At 36.1% G+C, this 14,363-nt stretch overlaps 1 protein-coding gene across 5 annotated transcripts in view; it reads left to right on the forward strand.

Moving 5' to 3' along the window:
- The window catches only part of LOC112142965 (actin-binding LIM protein 3), a 46,622-nt gene that overhangs the window by 1,195 nt on the left and 31,064 nt on the right, over positions 1 to 14,363 (forward strand). For all 5 annotated transcript variants that reach the window (XM_024266668.2, XM_024266672.2, XM_024266669.2 and 2 more), the window contains exon 2: positions 4,191 to 4,355. In XM_024266668.2, coding sequence (XP_024122436.1) covers positions 4,191 to 4,355 — 165 coding nt within the window. The remainder of the gene's footprint in view (positions 1 to 4,190; positions 4,356 to 14,363) is intronic.

The raw sequence follows: 14,363 nt of genomic DNA on the forward strand, positions 1-14,363 counted from the left end.
TCATTTCCAATGAACTTTTGTTTTTTAAAACCTTAAAGACTGAGAAAAGCGGGATACTCTGTGGATAGTTTGACAGTCTGTTACTGCGGCCGTGTTCTCTGGCTGCAGCTCGATTAAGGCGACGTGTCCAGCGGAGCTCACGATGAATATGCCGGCAGACAGACGGCTATGCTGGGGTTGGATTACGCTAATACCTCCAGAACATTTAAAACGTCCCCCGGTGCGCTTGCTGTTCGGAACGTCGGGGGCCCGCAGCTCTCGGGACGCGAGCCAGTACCACCAGACGTGGTACTGGACGCGAACCGGAGCCGGGTTAGAGTGCAAGAGCTATCCAGGTCCTAGCGCCGGGTCGGTTCCAGCTAGCAGCTCGGAGGTTGGAGACCCGCCTGTGATCGAGTGAGAGCAGCCGGTGAGAGGATGATGAGGGACGCCTGCGCGCGGTATGGAAAAGCACGTGTGAGAAAATCCCATTGACTGTAAAAATAATGGACCTATCGAGCTATGAGGTCCCCCCATTATATACAGTCTATGGAAAATCCGCGATTAATGCGTCAAAAAAATTGTCGGCGTCAAGCACGTGTCAGATTAATGCGTTTTTAACGCGACAAATCTGACAGCCCTAATATATATATATATATATATATATATATATATATACACACACACACACTCCTTTTTTCTGAAGTGCTCAGGTCGTGGGCCCATAGTGTTGGGGGCCCAGACATCCGCCCACTGCTTAATGGTATGTCCACCCCTGTTTATCCTGACATTTTTAAACGTCTTGTTCTTAACTAGCTGTTTAAAAATTAAAGTGTTGTTTGGCAGCGTGGAGGCAGATAGTGGGAGGAGAATAAGTGTTGTCCTTTGAGACTTTTAGACTAATGTGATCACACATAAAAGCAGATCAATTAATAAAAAAAACAGAGCCTCAGATATTGATTTATTTTAATTAACATTTGTTTTGAAATAACCAGTTTCTGGAAAAGTTGCAGCTTTGGGAGATCTTTTCCTCATTAGTGTTCCAGTGGTGATTCTCTTGTGCTGGCTTAAACCACCACATCCATTCAAACGCCTCACAGAGAAGACGGCAGTCACCTTTTGGCTGACAGCTTCTCTGGAGACAAGCTTCTTGGCTTTAATCCAGGTTGTTCAGGTCGTAGGTCAGGGTGATGCTGTCAAAGAATTAAAGACACATCTGGCATTAGAGCCACTTAAAATTTGAAAAATTGTGTTTTGAACTTGATCTTGTTGAATATATATAAAGAAGTTAAAATTGAGCAGATGTGACGACAGTACGGTCCACAACTCAGAGGCAAATTTTTAATGAACTCCTGCTACTCTGCAGAAACTATGTCCTAGAAAACAACATAGGGTTTTTATTTTGATTTTGGCATATTCACAATTAAGAAACCACTGGGGACGCTTTGAAAATTGGTCAAAAGTTGATTGGAGTGATACTTTAAAGTAAGGCTGAAGGACATTTTTTTGGATTTTCCTTCAAATTCAAAGTATAACTTCATTTTCTGGCTAAAGATGACCTTAATAAGTGAGATTTCAGAGGCAGTTTCAAGTAAATATTCTCATCAAAGCTGAAATCTGTGATCTGAAAGAACCAACAGGAAACAGAACTCAAGAGTTTGAAGCATCACAAGTGAGGACTCCTTTCAAAGATGAACCAAAAATGTGAGGAAGAGTTCGGGTTGAATAAGTTGGAGACAAATTTAGAGAAACCAGATTGGGGGGGATGTGCAGAGGAGGGATATTCACAGTTTGGATAAAGATGAAGAGCAAATAAGAGCTGTGATAAAAGAGAAGATGCCAGAGCTGGATGCGAGAAAAAAGGGGGTAGAAACCACTAATTCACTGTGGCGACCCTGAAAAGGAAGCAACCAATTACAAAAAAAGAAATATTTGAATAAATTGAAACAAATAGCAGACAAAAAAAAGCTAAAAATTGTTACAAATCTGCATCTTTTTAGTAGCATAAAATGCAAACTAAAGCAGATCTAATGCATGCGCCTAAAAAGTGAATTAACATTTGCCAATTTAAACCATTAAACCTCTGCAAAATATTAAAAATAACACATTCCTCCTTCAGCAACTCGCAGGTGGTGCCTTTCCCTTGATGTCTGGGTTTTCAGTCCTTGTGTTGCCATCTGGCAAAAGCACCAGTGCCAGCCTCAGTGCCGCGCACACACAAACTCACAGCATTTACAACATTTTGTGTCCCACTTTCACCACTTTTTTCCCCTCCTGCAAATGCACCTACAGGCCTCCGTCTGCATCTCCCTCCAGATGTCGGCGGCTTAACCTGCCAGCATGTTTTATTTTTTGTATTCTGCGATTGCATAATACTCCAGGATGCAGAAGCATTAACTGTAATGTAATTGAATGGAGCGGAATGCATCAGTAGATTTATTGCTCGGACTGTTGCTCGTTGTTTTGAATGCAGCTCAGTGGAGATCTAAATTCTCAACAGTCCACTCAGCAAAATGTGTTCAATCCACAAGCTTTGGCGGTGCCTCCCGACCACGACAGACACAGAGGAAGAATCGCACGTCTGTTCCAGGCAGCATAAAGAAAAGACTTGCTTCACTAAGAGGGATTTGACTAGTTTTGTAAGCGAGGATGAAAGAGGTGTAATCCCAAAGAGATCCAGAGTGACCTTTTCTGTCTCTACTGCCATGTAGATATCAGGATTACTCAAAGCTTTAGTGACATATGCATAAAGGACGAGCTGCAGTTTAGTGTCCATCCACCGTCCTCAATGAAAAAATATGTTAACAAAAGACATGTAGAGTGGGTGCAATGTTTGCATACTTAACTTCTTCAGTTAAGATGTTTCAGAAAAGACAAAAGATTCAATAAATATTTAGTTTTTACCTCAACTAGACTCAGTGACCTAGTGGGAGAGTGTCTGCCCTGAAAGGTAGAAATCATAGCTTCATTAATGGTTCTTGGGCATAGCTCCGACCCCTCGAAAGGGAGTAAGTTGAATACAGAATGTGACGACTGATGTGGCTTTAACTTTAATTTGACTAATTCAAAATAAAGTGCAGAGATGCAATAGTGGAGCAATCTTAATCCTCAAAGGAGGAAATGGAACAAAAGGATGAAAAAATAAAAATCTGACATGATTAATTTGAAGATCCACTCGGAAAAAAAAATGTTTTTTTAGGCATTTTTCTCCTGATGGAGGACATACATAGACAAAAGCTTAAAACTGAGTATGTCTTTATTCAAATTGTGGTGAATTAGAAGCAGATGAAAAAAAAATGTATTTGTAACATAAAAAGTACGATTGTCAGGACGCACTCTCCCTGTTTCGTTCCATTCTGATGCATCCACTAGATCAGGGACCAAAAAACCTCCTGGGCCACATGATACTCTGTTATCTCTCCATGATGGCTCCTTGGCCAAATATAAAATAAATCAGGTACACTGCTGACCCAGCCATGTCGACCGTCTGAGTCAGCAGCTCCCCCAAACCAAAACTACCTAAAGAAAACAAATAAACAAAGCCTGCAAACTAAGACTACCAAGATCCAACTCCAAACTAAAATTACAAAACCCAGCAGTGTAAGACTGTTGAGGACTGTTGAGAGGAAAAGGAACAAAAAAAGAATAGAATACAATAAAAAAAAATAATAAAGTAAGGATTACTTAATTAGCATTTATTTAATTTAGATTAGTTAAATGTATAAATTGAGTGCTTAGGTGAACATAGATGATAAACTATGTAGGTTTTTACATCCCTGTTGACCTGAAGACGTCTTGTTTGTTCAAGTCTACCTCCAGAATGCACAGATTTTTAATGTAAAGCAAACTTTGGTCAAAATTTTGATATTTTATGAGTTAAAAGCACATATTATCTTGTCCTGCACAACACTGGTTACTAGCTGTCCAGAGCTGCAATGAAATTATCCATCTTTTATTTTTCCAAATTTCTTAAAGGCTAAAGTAAGACTATATGGATCCTTCTAGGTTTTGATCCGTGGAAAACGAGCCCACTAGCTGCACTAGATCCATGTACGTCTTCATTTTCATCCTCCGAGCTGACGTCTGGCTCAAAACTGTATGGCTGGTTTACTTCAAAATTGCTTGCAATTGTTGTTGCACCGATAGGCCCAATCCGAATTATTCCCCTCGGTGTGAAACTGACCTGGAGTGATGTGCTCTCCTGTCTCCAGTCCAGTACCAGACGGGAGTCTATGGAGAGAACAACAACAGCAGCTCCCCGCTGTCCAGCTGTGGGAATTCGCCCATCGTGTGTGACCGCTGCGGGGAGGTCTGTCGCGGGGAGGTGGTGCGGGTCAAGAACACACACTTCCACGTTCAGTGCTTCACCTGTCAAGGTAATAACAAAATACACTTTAACGCCTTGTTAAAAACTGACCAAAAAAATGCAAACTGAGTGGGTTTGAACAAAAGATATTTGGCTAAATTAGCAGGAAATTTGTATTTTGTGAACTATTTAGTAATCAGCCTCCTATAATCATCTGCCCATTAGTTAGTTTTGATTTATCGGTACTGCCACAATTTTTCCTCACCGTTTATTCCAACAGTGACTCATGAATGTCTTGACTTCTTTAGCCTTGAGCGGTTATCAATATTCATGAAGCAGGCAGGGTATTATCAGTCCTCACAGAGATCATAGACCACAGTTCCATCTATGATCAGTTAACCCATGAAGTTTTAGACTCAATATTTAATGCTTCTTTCCTACTGAAAGGAGGAGTTTTTCTGCTCTTATGGATAAAGTATGATGAGATTACATGTTCAGATTTCAACTCATCACAATTGAAATGCCACAAAGGGTTAAAAATAAAACCTCAACAGAACATATTTAGGCTAAAATAAAGTGTATTTTGTTGGAAAAATATACTTACAATTAAATCAGTGAATCACAACCAGACAAAACATATACCTGGATTAGTCTAAATAAACTGAAAATGTTAAAAACTACATTTTAATATTATTTAATATTTATTTCTATTTTTTTTGGCTTGACAAAGAAGTGTAATAAGAATGTATTTGATTTTTTTTCTTATTTTGTAAAAACTTTATTTGAACCAAACATATTAAAACGGCTTGTAAAAATCTAAAACCATACATATTTTTACATTTTTTACTTTGATATTTGTGCTTCTACATTTCAATTAAGCTATTTTTAAGGATAGTAAAATAATAAAATAATCACTATTACTTTGTAAACTATGTTTTACCTGCAAAACAGTTTAAAATATAACAGTTGAATATTGAAATTTAATTTAAAGATGATAGAAAAAGTAATTTATTACCACTTTAAATGCATGAAAACACACCTACTGTTCTCTATTATCTTAACTTGTTCTAGAAATTCAATCCTGGACTAATGCATTGTTTACCATGTGTGGATTCCTTGACGATTATTTTGCATGAATGGATATTAAATGATTTCAAATACTTTTACAACAGTGACACAGCACAGTTTAATCGCTAATAGCTTTGTACTCAGCAAAATGAAAATGAATTATAAATATCCTGATATTAAAGCAAAGTCTCAGACAGTTATAAAGTACATTATGTAAACTGAACTGAAAAAAATATCTACTTGATCAAATAATCGATCTGTCTGAGGCAAGCTGTTAATCAAATCCACCTATACCTTTATGAAATTGTTTCAAAATGCAATAAATTAATAATATCAGTATTTGTATTATTTTGATGTGGAAAAATATCTTCATGAAACTAAAATGTGAATGGATTTGCCATTAATTCTTGTTTACTTGTTTGTTTGTTCACATATTTAATGTACACTTGATTATTTTTGCAAAGTAGAAGGAATCTTGAAAACTTGACCTGCACTGTTCAGTACATCCAGATATTTGTCTCTGAGTCACACTGGTTGAAGTTTTGACATAACGATGATAATTTTAGATCAGTTAATCCGATCGGACTGTTAAAAATGAACCAATATTGACTATAAATCGGATCAGCAATCACAAACTATGATATGAATTGAATTTTTCTACTTTTTATGCTTTTAGCCTGCTAAAAATAAACAATAAAATAAATGTTTATGGCTGTTGTAAGAAAATTTAGATCAAACTATTAAAGTAATGTTGGTAACTAATCTAAAGTGGGTTCATACTGAGTGAGAACAATGAAATGTGTTGTTTTCATGTGAGAAAACAAGTTACAATGGTTTTCTTGCAGTTTTTTTCCTCAGCATGTTGCATGGAAGACCTTTTTTTCTTGTTTTTTGGCAGAGGGTTCCTTAAAAGATATATAGCTGAATTGTTGAGAATTTCTACATTGAAGTGGTTCATGTATAAATTGTGTGAGCCAATTGATAAACTTCAAGCTTGTTCTTTTCCAGATTGCATTTAAGAGCAAATACATTTATGTTTTTGTTGAATTTGGCTAAAAATTCTATGATATGCTTTTATTCTGAAGGGAAAAACTTGACAAGTACTCTAAAATCAGCTGCTTTTTTGTTTGTGTTGTGTTTGCATGTGCATCTTCATGGTTGACTTCTATTTGTGAACAGATGGGGAAAAAAACTAGAAGAGGCCTGAAGTCAGCAGCAGGCCTTACAGTGCAGTCAGCAGGTTTTCAGCCTAAAGTCAGACTCCAACCATCTAACCTCCTTTCACACATTCAGTTTTCTTTTCATAAAACATCTCACCTCAACTCCACCTAGAATTTTAAACAAAGCTGAAGTTGAAGCAGCACTTTCAGGTTTGAGTTTTAATAAATAGTGCTGATTTGATGCCCTCATACCATTTGAAGGACCATGGTTCATTGGCAAAAAAAATCTTTCGCTAATAAAAAAACATTATTGTGGATGCTCGGTCTTGCAGACTCATCTTAATGACTTGAAGCTAATGGACTGTTGGCTAAGTACTAATCTGCTGATGAAGTGGACAAGAATTAAGCAGTGAATGCTTAGCAGGAGGAATAATCTGTTCTTAGAAATGGATGTTTGGACCTTTTTAGTCATCAACTTTTGCCCTCAGATTTTAAATAAATATGCAAATCTTTCACAAAGGTTTAAAATAATTTTGCTGATATTTCTGCTTACCTCAGATTAATACCGTTTCTGAATATTTTGTGAAAAAGCACCTTCTAAACCAAGTAGTTAATATTCTTGAATGACAGCTTACGAGGGACAAATGTGGGAATTTTTTCTTTTTTTTTGTGGTTTTTGCTTTAGTATAAATGGACCACTCAGACTAAGAACCTGGGAAGTTTTTTGGATGGAAAAGTTTTTGTTGTGTTGGTCAAAATGCACTGCATGGGGTTTACATGGAATTTGTGATTTAGATAACTTATAAGAAGGTTTCTATGGTAACCAATTTAGGTGGGTTGTAAATGGGATATTTGCATTTACATGAAAACTAAGGGCTGTTCTCACTTTGTGACATCAGCTCGTGAAAACCCGCTTGTTTTTGTGGGTTCAATTCAGTTCAGTTTTATTTATATACTCCAATATCACAATTGAATTGCCTCATTAGGCTTTAGTCAAGTAATTTTACAGAAGCAGAAAGTTGGTCATAAAATATAAACAATGGCTAATTACTAAACTAAACTTTAGACCCTTCCGGTAAGGAAAAACTCCTAAAAAACCTGATTCAGGAAAAAAAGAAGAAACCTTAGGGATGCCCACATGAGGGAGAAGTCCTATCCCAGGACGGACAGGCGATTTACCAGAACTGTTAAAGAAGAATTAACTTATCTAACTCTACAACTACATGTTTAAATAGTGCAGCAGATGGGTTGGGACTTGGAAGGGGCTGGTGCTCAGAGCGCAGGTTTTTAGAGAAAGAAAATGCATGAATTGATCAAAATACTAGGGTTGTTTATAGTGAAGAATTAACCTTATAATACACTTAAAAAATCAAAAAGTTGATTTTGCATGGCATGACCCATAAAGGGGCTTTCCCAGCTAATGTACTTATGTCATAAATTCATAGATTTTCTTAAAAGAACATTTTACTTTCCAATCAAATATTTTCTTATTTAGGAAATGATTGATGACAAATTTAGACTTATTTTAGAATTAATTCCCTCAAGACGTTCTTCTTGAAGATAGCAAAAGAAAGAAAGAATCTTTACAGCTTTTGTTTCTGGAGAAAATAAACTGCATCCACTGCTGCTTGGTATGAATAGTTTTTTGGTAGCATGTTGTCATCCTCCAAAGCCAAAGTGCAGTTCTTGAACATAAGGATTATTTCCAGAAGTCGGTGTGTTCCACCAACGTTCCTTTTTTGCCCTTCAAAATAAATGTGGCAAATTAAAACAATGTAATTTTCAGAAATTGGAAGGTATTAAAAAGTCACAAATACAAAAATATTAAACTTAGAATTTATTCTTTGGATTGTTGAGATATTTTGACAATATAAAAAGATATTTAGATTTTTTTTAAACACATGGACACTATACAATAAAGACTTGAATGCATTCTCAAATTTATTTTGACAAAATATTAATATTTTTTGGAGTTAAAAATTTTGAATAAATTGTGTGAATAAAAAAATCCTAATCACTAGTTTTCCTCTGTGTCATCAGGATGGATCAGGCCAATCTTCAGACTACTTAGACCTCACATTTTGCCCTCTCAGTGTTGTATAAACCACCCTGTTCACGCAACTTGATGGAATTCAAATAAATCCATGGTGGTTTGCAAATAGAATAGGAAAGACACTGACAGCATGGCAGAGGGGGGTTGGATTGACAGATCGATAGCCTCATTGATACTTCCCTCGGGCCGTTCTGCTTTCCTTTCACATCACATATGATGTCATTTCACTCTTCTGCTTCCTCTGATCTCTCTATTGACTTAAATGTCTTTGTTTTTTTTTCCCAAATGTCTCATTACAGCTTTGCTAGTAAGGAAATTAGTTGCTAAAAACTCCCAAAATCAGTGTGTGTGGAACATTTTGTATTGCCAAAGTTTTGCATTCATTAGTTCCAGCATCCACAAAAGGGCTCAGGATGTAGATGCCTTGTAGAATTTTAATCAAACCGTTCCCTTAATGCTCAATATTAAAGACAAATTGATCCAACACTCAGACGCTCAGTACAAACATTGACCTGCTTAGAGAAGAAACAAGGTTGGGTTTTAGAACTCAAGTGAGCGTCTGTGTCTTCAATCTTTTCATTTATCCTCAGCCAAGCTCAGTCACGCATGGCTCCACTTTTTTTGTACGGAAGTGACTTCAAGGACGGGCTACAGCCTTGCCTACTGTATCAGCACTCCTTCTGCATGAGAATTTGAGCCATATTGTCCTTCCACTGAGTGTTTTTAGGTGTATCTTTGAAGGTTTCTGCCTACAGGAGTATTAAGATCCATAGAGTTGATTCATTTTACTCTTTATTTTTGTTATTTCTGGCACTACAAGGACATTATTGAGCATTCTTGATTTGTAGTTGTCCTTTTCTATCTTAACACTTTATTTAGTGTGAATACAGGTGAAGGGAGAAAAGAAAAAGTCTGGCGTGATGGAAGAATGATGTGGCAGATTAATTGTTTGCCTGTTTATGCAAAAGGAAGAGATGAGGAATGTTGATGAGGCAGGGAGGAGCTGCGGCAGCACGACCTGGACGTAAATCAGAGGAAGTTAAAAATAAGGACATAAAAAAATACGTTTTTAGAATAAAACTGGAAATTAAAGACCTACTCTGATGAAAATTGTGGTATTTTTTGCATTTTCTAGTGGCATTTTTCGGAAGATGGAGGACATAAAGAGAATTAAGCTCAAAATTTTCAACTTATTTTACTAATATATTACTAATATGCTTTATTCAGATGTCTGTAACAGGGAAGACAGATCTATCCTTGTCTTAGATATGATGTTCTGTGTCGATCCATCACCCCGGCCTGATGTTAAATGCAGAAAAACGTCTGTTTGGGACTATAGGGGAGGTCTGATGATGCACTGATTGACAGGTCTGATGTGGAGATGTCCAGAAATAGTCTGAACACAATTTCAGACAGGAAGATCAAGACTCGGAGGAGAGGGGAATGTCATGTGACCGAGTGGAAATGACAGATGGATGCAAGCAGGTGTCCTCTCATTTGTATTCCAGCGTTTCTCTGCCGTGACATTTAAAACTTCTGTTCCATTCACACTTTAAATGCTTTCAGTCAAACATTAAGTCCGATCAATCATTTCCTTTCAAACGTATGCATACATGGGCTATAGCGACATGTCCTCCTGTGGGACTGACACTCTTTTCCAGTCTCACAGGGACGGTCTGACAGTAGAGCAGCTGGAGGAAGCAAGATCTGTCAAAATGAGTTCAAAATTAGCTTAATTGTAATCTATTACATTATTGAACTAGATATTTTGTGCCACTAAAGCAAACACGTTTCCCTTTTGTTTTAAACTAATATTTATTAATAAACTAAGAATATCCAAATGTGCTCAAGGGTAGCAAATGCAGATCATTCCAAAACATCTTAAGATATTTGTCAAAGGGCACATTATTAAAAAAAGGAAGTATTTTTAATTTTATTTTTAAATCATTAAAAAAGAACACTTATTTAATCACAGCTTTTAATGCAGTGACTGAATACTTGCTGCTTAGATTTATATCTTAATAAGTTTTTCAGTTAATAAAAAGTAAAAAAAAAAAAAAAACACATAAAGACTATTGAATCTGCAAACTTGTGCAGTTTTTACTTCAAACAACCCCTATATGATTGAGATTTAATTTAAGCTTCACTTGGGACATGACTGTTATAGCACAGATGCCCAAACAGAAAATACAGAAAACTTTAAGTGGATCAAAACAGCTGTAAGTCAAGATGTGCTGCACGAGCAGAAAACGGCGAAAACGTCAAAGTTAGATGAAGAGGCAACAAACAAACAGAAACTGAACAAGGGAAAAACTCTGACAGTTCCTGACATTCAGTGTATCAAAATGTGACATTTATAGATAAATGTATGTAAAGACCCACTCTGATCATCTTTTTATCTTTTTTAAAGTGTTCCCATTGGTCTTTAAATGATGATTAAGCTGTATTAGCCAAAAAAAGTGTTTTCTAGGGCATAGTTTTTGCAAAAGCAGCAGTTCATTAGAAATTTGCCTTTAAGTTTTAGATGGGACAGTTGCTATGGTGCAAGTCCACCCCCACTTCCCTTCCCCCATGAGGAGTAGGGAGCTTGTGGTCCACCCAGTGTATTTTCTATGTAACAAATAAGCTTTTCTTCAAACTGCATTTATTGCCTGCTCCTGATTCACAACAGTTTGAATGAAGAAATATCCAGAAATGTAGCTTTAATATTAATTTTCTTTATATGTTCTCCTTCATCAGAAAAATGTTGAGAAAAAAGAACCCGGAACACCACTTTCATTGGAGTAGGTTGCTAAATACATGAGTTGTGTGTTCATAAATTTTAGACCAAAAAAGAGTACAAACTTATTTTTCTCTAATGAAATTAAATTCTAAAGAAATACAGACGTGTTTGATGGAGAGGCTGATATTTTGCTTAGTGTTTGGTTTTGCCTTTTGAAATCCAAAAATATCTGCTTCCTCTAGAGGGGTCAAGTCTTAGCAGCTCTCCCTCTTGCCGGCTTTCTTAGCATGTTAATGGCTTTCTGTTTGGTAACTAATGAATGTGTGAATACTGTCAGGGAGAAATAATGAGGTGGACTACGCCACAGTCGGTGAGTTTGTCTTTGAGCTTGAGATGAAAGGAACAAGCAGGTTTAAGGGTCTGTTTTGCTTTATTTGCTTCATTAAAGTCTTTTTGAACATATTATTTATACATAATTGGCTTGTTAGACTGGTTTTAAATGGTAAAACACAATGTGTGATCACTGATTAGACATAGAAGCATGGATGCTGAAACTTTCCTCAGTGGACAACTTCAGTTCCACTCAGGCTAATAAAGGTCAAGCTGGCATTTTAAAGTCGTGTTAACGCAGTTTTGTCACAAAATAATGTCAACTGAAACCCAGTGAATTACACAAAATACTGTTCCAGAGATGATACTGCAGCTTCTCTGGATTAAAAAAAAACTGAAAGTAAATTTAAAGGAATAGACAGTTTTGTCTTTGGTACTAATAATTATAAGCAAAGGGATCCACGTTTTTACAGCCCCACCTCGATTATCCCCTAATCTATTTTAAAAGCGTTCCCATTGATCTTTAAACTATGATTGTTCCGTTCTGTCATTTTCTGAGACATAGTTTCTGTATAGCAGCAGTAGGTCATTAGAAATTCATCTCTGATTTGCGGGCAGGACTGTTGTAGAGAAAACCTGCCCTTACTACTTCTATTAAAACATTTGACGACTAATTTAATAGTGGATTAGTCATTACTTTATATTATATGGAGTCAGAGTGTAGTAAAGTTGAAAGTTATAGTGGCATTATGCTAGCTTTTTGGACTATTTTGGCATTTATTAAGGTTTTTAGGCTAGTTTGGAGGTTGGCATCTAATATTTCAGCTACATGCTAGCTATTTTGGCTAATTTAGGATGTTTTTTTCAGTTTTTGTAGGCTATTTTAGAGTTTAGATAATATTTCAGCTGCATGCTAGCTGTTTTGGCTAACTTAGGCTTTTTTCATTTTTTAGGCTAATTTGGAGTTTGGTGAATACCTCAGCCACATGTTAGCTATTTTGGCTAATTTTTTTTTTTTTTTTTTTTCAGTTTTTAGGCTGATTTGGCGTTTAGCTAATATTTCAGCTACATGCTAGCTATTTTGGCTAATTTAGGATGTTTTTTTAAGTTTTGTAGGCTATTTTAGAGTTTAGATAATACTTTAGCTGCATGCTAGCTGTTTTGGCTAACTTAGGCTTTTTCATTTTTTAGGCTAATTTGGAGTTTGGTGAATACCTTAGCCACATGTTAGCTATTTTTGTAATTTATTTTTTTATTTTTTCAGTTTTTTAGGCTAATTTGGCATTTAGCTAATATTTCAGCTACATGCTAGCTGTTTTGGCTAACTTTGGCTTTTTTCATTTTTTAGGCTAATTTGGAGTTTGGTGAATACCTTAGCCACATGTTAGCTATTTTGGCTAATTTAGTTTTTTATTTTTTCAGTTTTTTAGGCTAATTTGGCATTTAGCTAATATTTCAGCTACATGCTAGCTGTTTTGGCTAACTTAGGCTTTTTCATTTTTTAGGCTAATTTGGAGTTTGGTGAATACCTTAGCCACATGTTAGCTATTTTTGTAATTTATTTTTTTATTTTTTCAGTTTTTTAGGCTAATTTGGCATTTAGCTAATATTTCAGCTACATGCTAGCTGTTTTGCTAACTTAGGCTTTTTCATTTTTTAGGCTAATTTGGAGTTTGGTGAATACCTTAGCCACATGTTAGCTATTTTGGCTAATTTATTTTTTTATTTTTTCAGTTTTTTAGGCTGATTTGGCGTTTAGCTAATATTTCAGCTACATGCTAGCTGTTTTGGCTAACTTAGGCTTTTTTAATTTATTTTTAGGCTAATGTTGCCTTCAATTAATATTTTAGCTGACTGTCAGCTTCAACATTTTCAGCTATCAGCTTTAGAGTTTTTAACTATTAGCTTAATCATTTTAGCATTTTCAGCTATCAGCACCATCATGTTCAGCGGACAAATTCAGCTTACAGCATTCACACAAGCTTTATCACAGGTAATGCTATATATCTAATTTTTAGTTAGTTTAAAGCCAATGATGGTTAAGATGTGTGCTTTACATTCAGTTTGCGCATGAGTAGGTGATTTGTCGACTATTAAATAATAATTTGTGGCAGCACCAGTGGAGTTGTCTGCAAGTGGATGCATCAGAATGGAGCAGAGCAATCAATCAAACTTTATTTATAAAGAATACTTAGGTAACTCAAAGCACTTTACAGTTTAAAGCAAAAAAATTACCAAAAAATATAAATAACAAGAGAAAAAACAGCTAACCCTTTACCCTCCCCCTCCCTCCATTATTAATACACCAAAAATAAAATATTAAAATCTATATTTCTTCCTGAAACATTTTCTTGATTTAGTCAAAAAATCCGGGCTAACAAAAAGTTAGTTTCCTTAATTCATGTAGTGGAGTGAGAGGATTCAGGAGGACAGTTGTGGACTCCAGTGAAGTACAGTAGAGGAGGCGAGTGGATCCCTCTGGGGATCAACCAGACAGCTTGCAGCTCATCCTGGGATCAGGTCGAGGAGGAAGTGGCAGACAGATTACTCCAAAGCAAACGGGCAAAATCTAGACATTATAAGCACCGGCCACATTTAAAGGTTATATTTTCTGGGATATCAGTCAATCAACTTATTATTTTTTATTTATTTATTTATTTATTTATTTATTTCTCTCATGTGCCACCACAATCCACAACAAACAAAGGGTCATTCACACGACACAACAGAAACAAGGTAACACAT

Source organism: Oryzias melastigma, linkage group LG14 (assembly GCF_002922805.2).
Source record: "Oryzias melastigma strain HK-1 linkage group LG14, ASM292280v2, whole genome shotgun sequence".
NCBI classification, from domain to species: domain Eukaryota; kingdom Metazoa; phylum Chordata; class Actinopteri; order Beloniformes; family Adrianichthyidae; genus Oryzias; species Oryzias melastigma.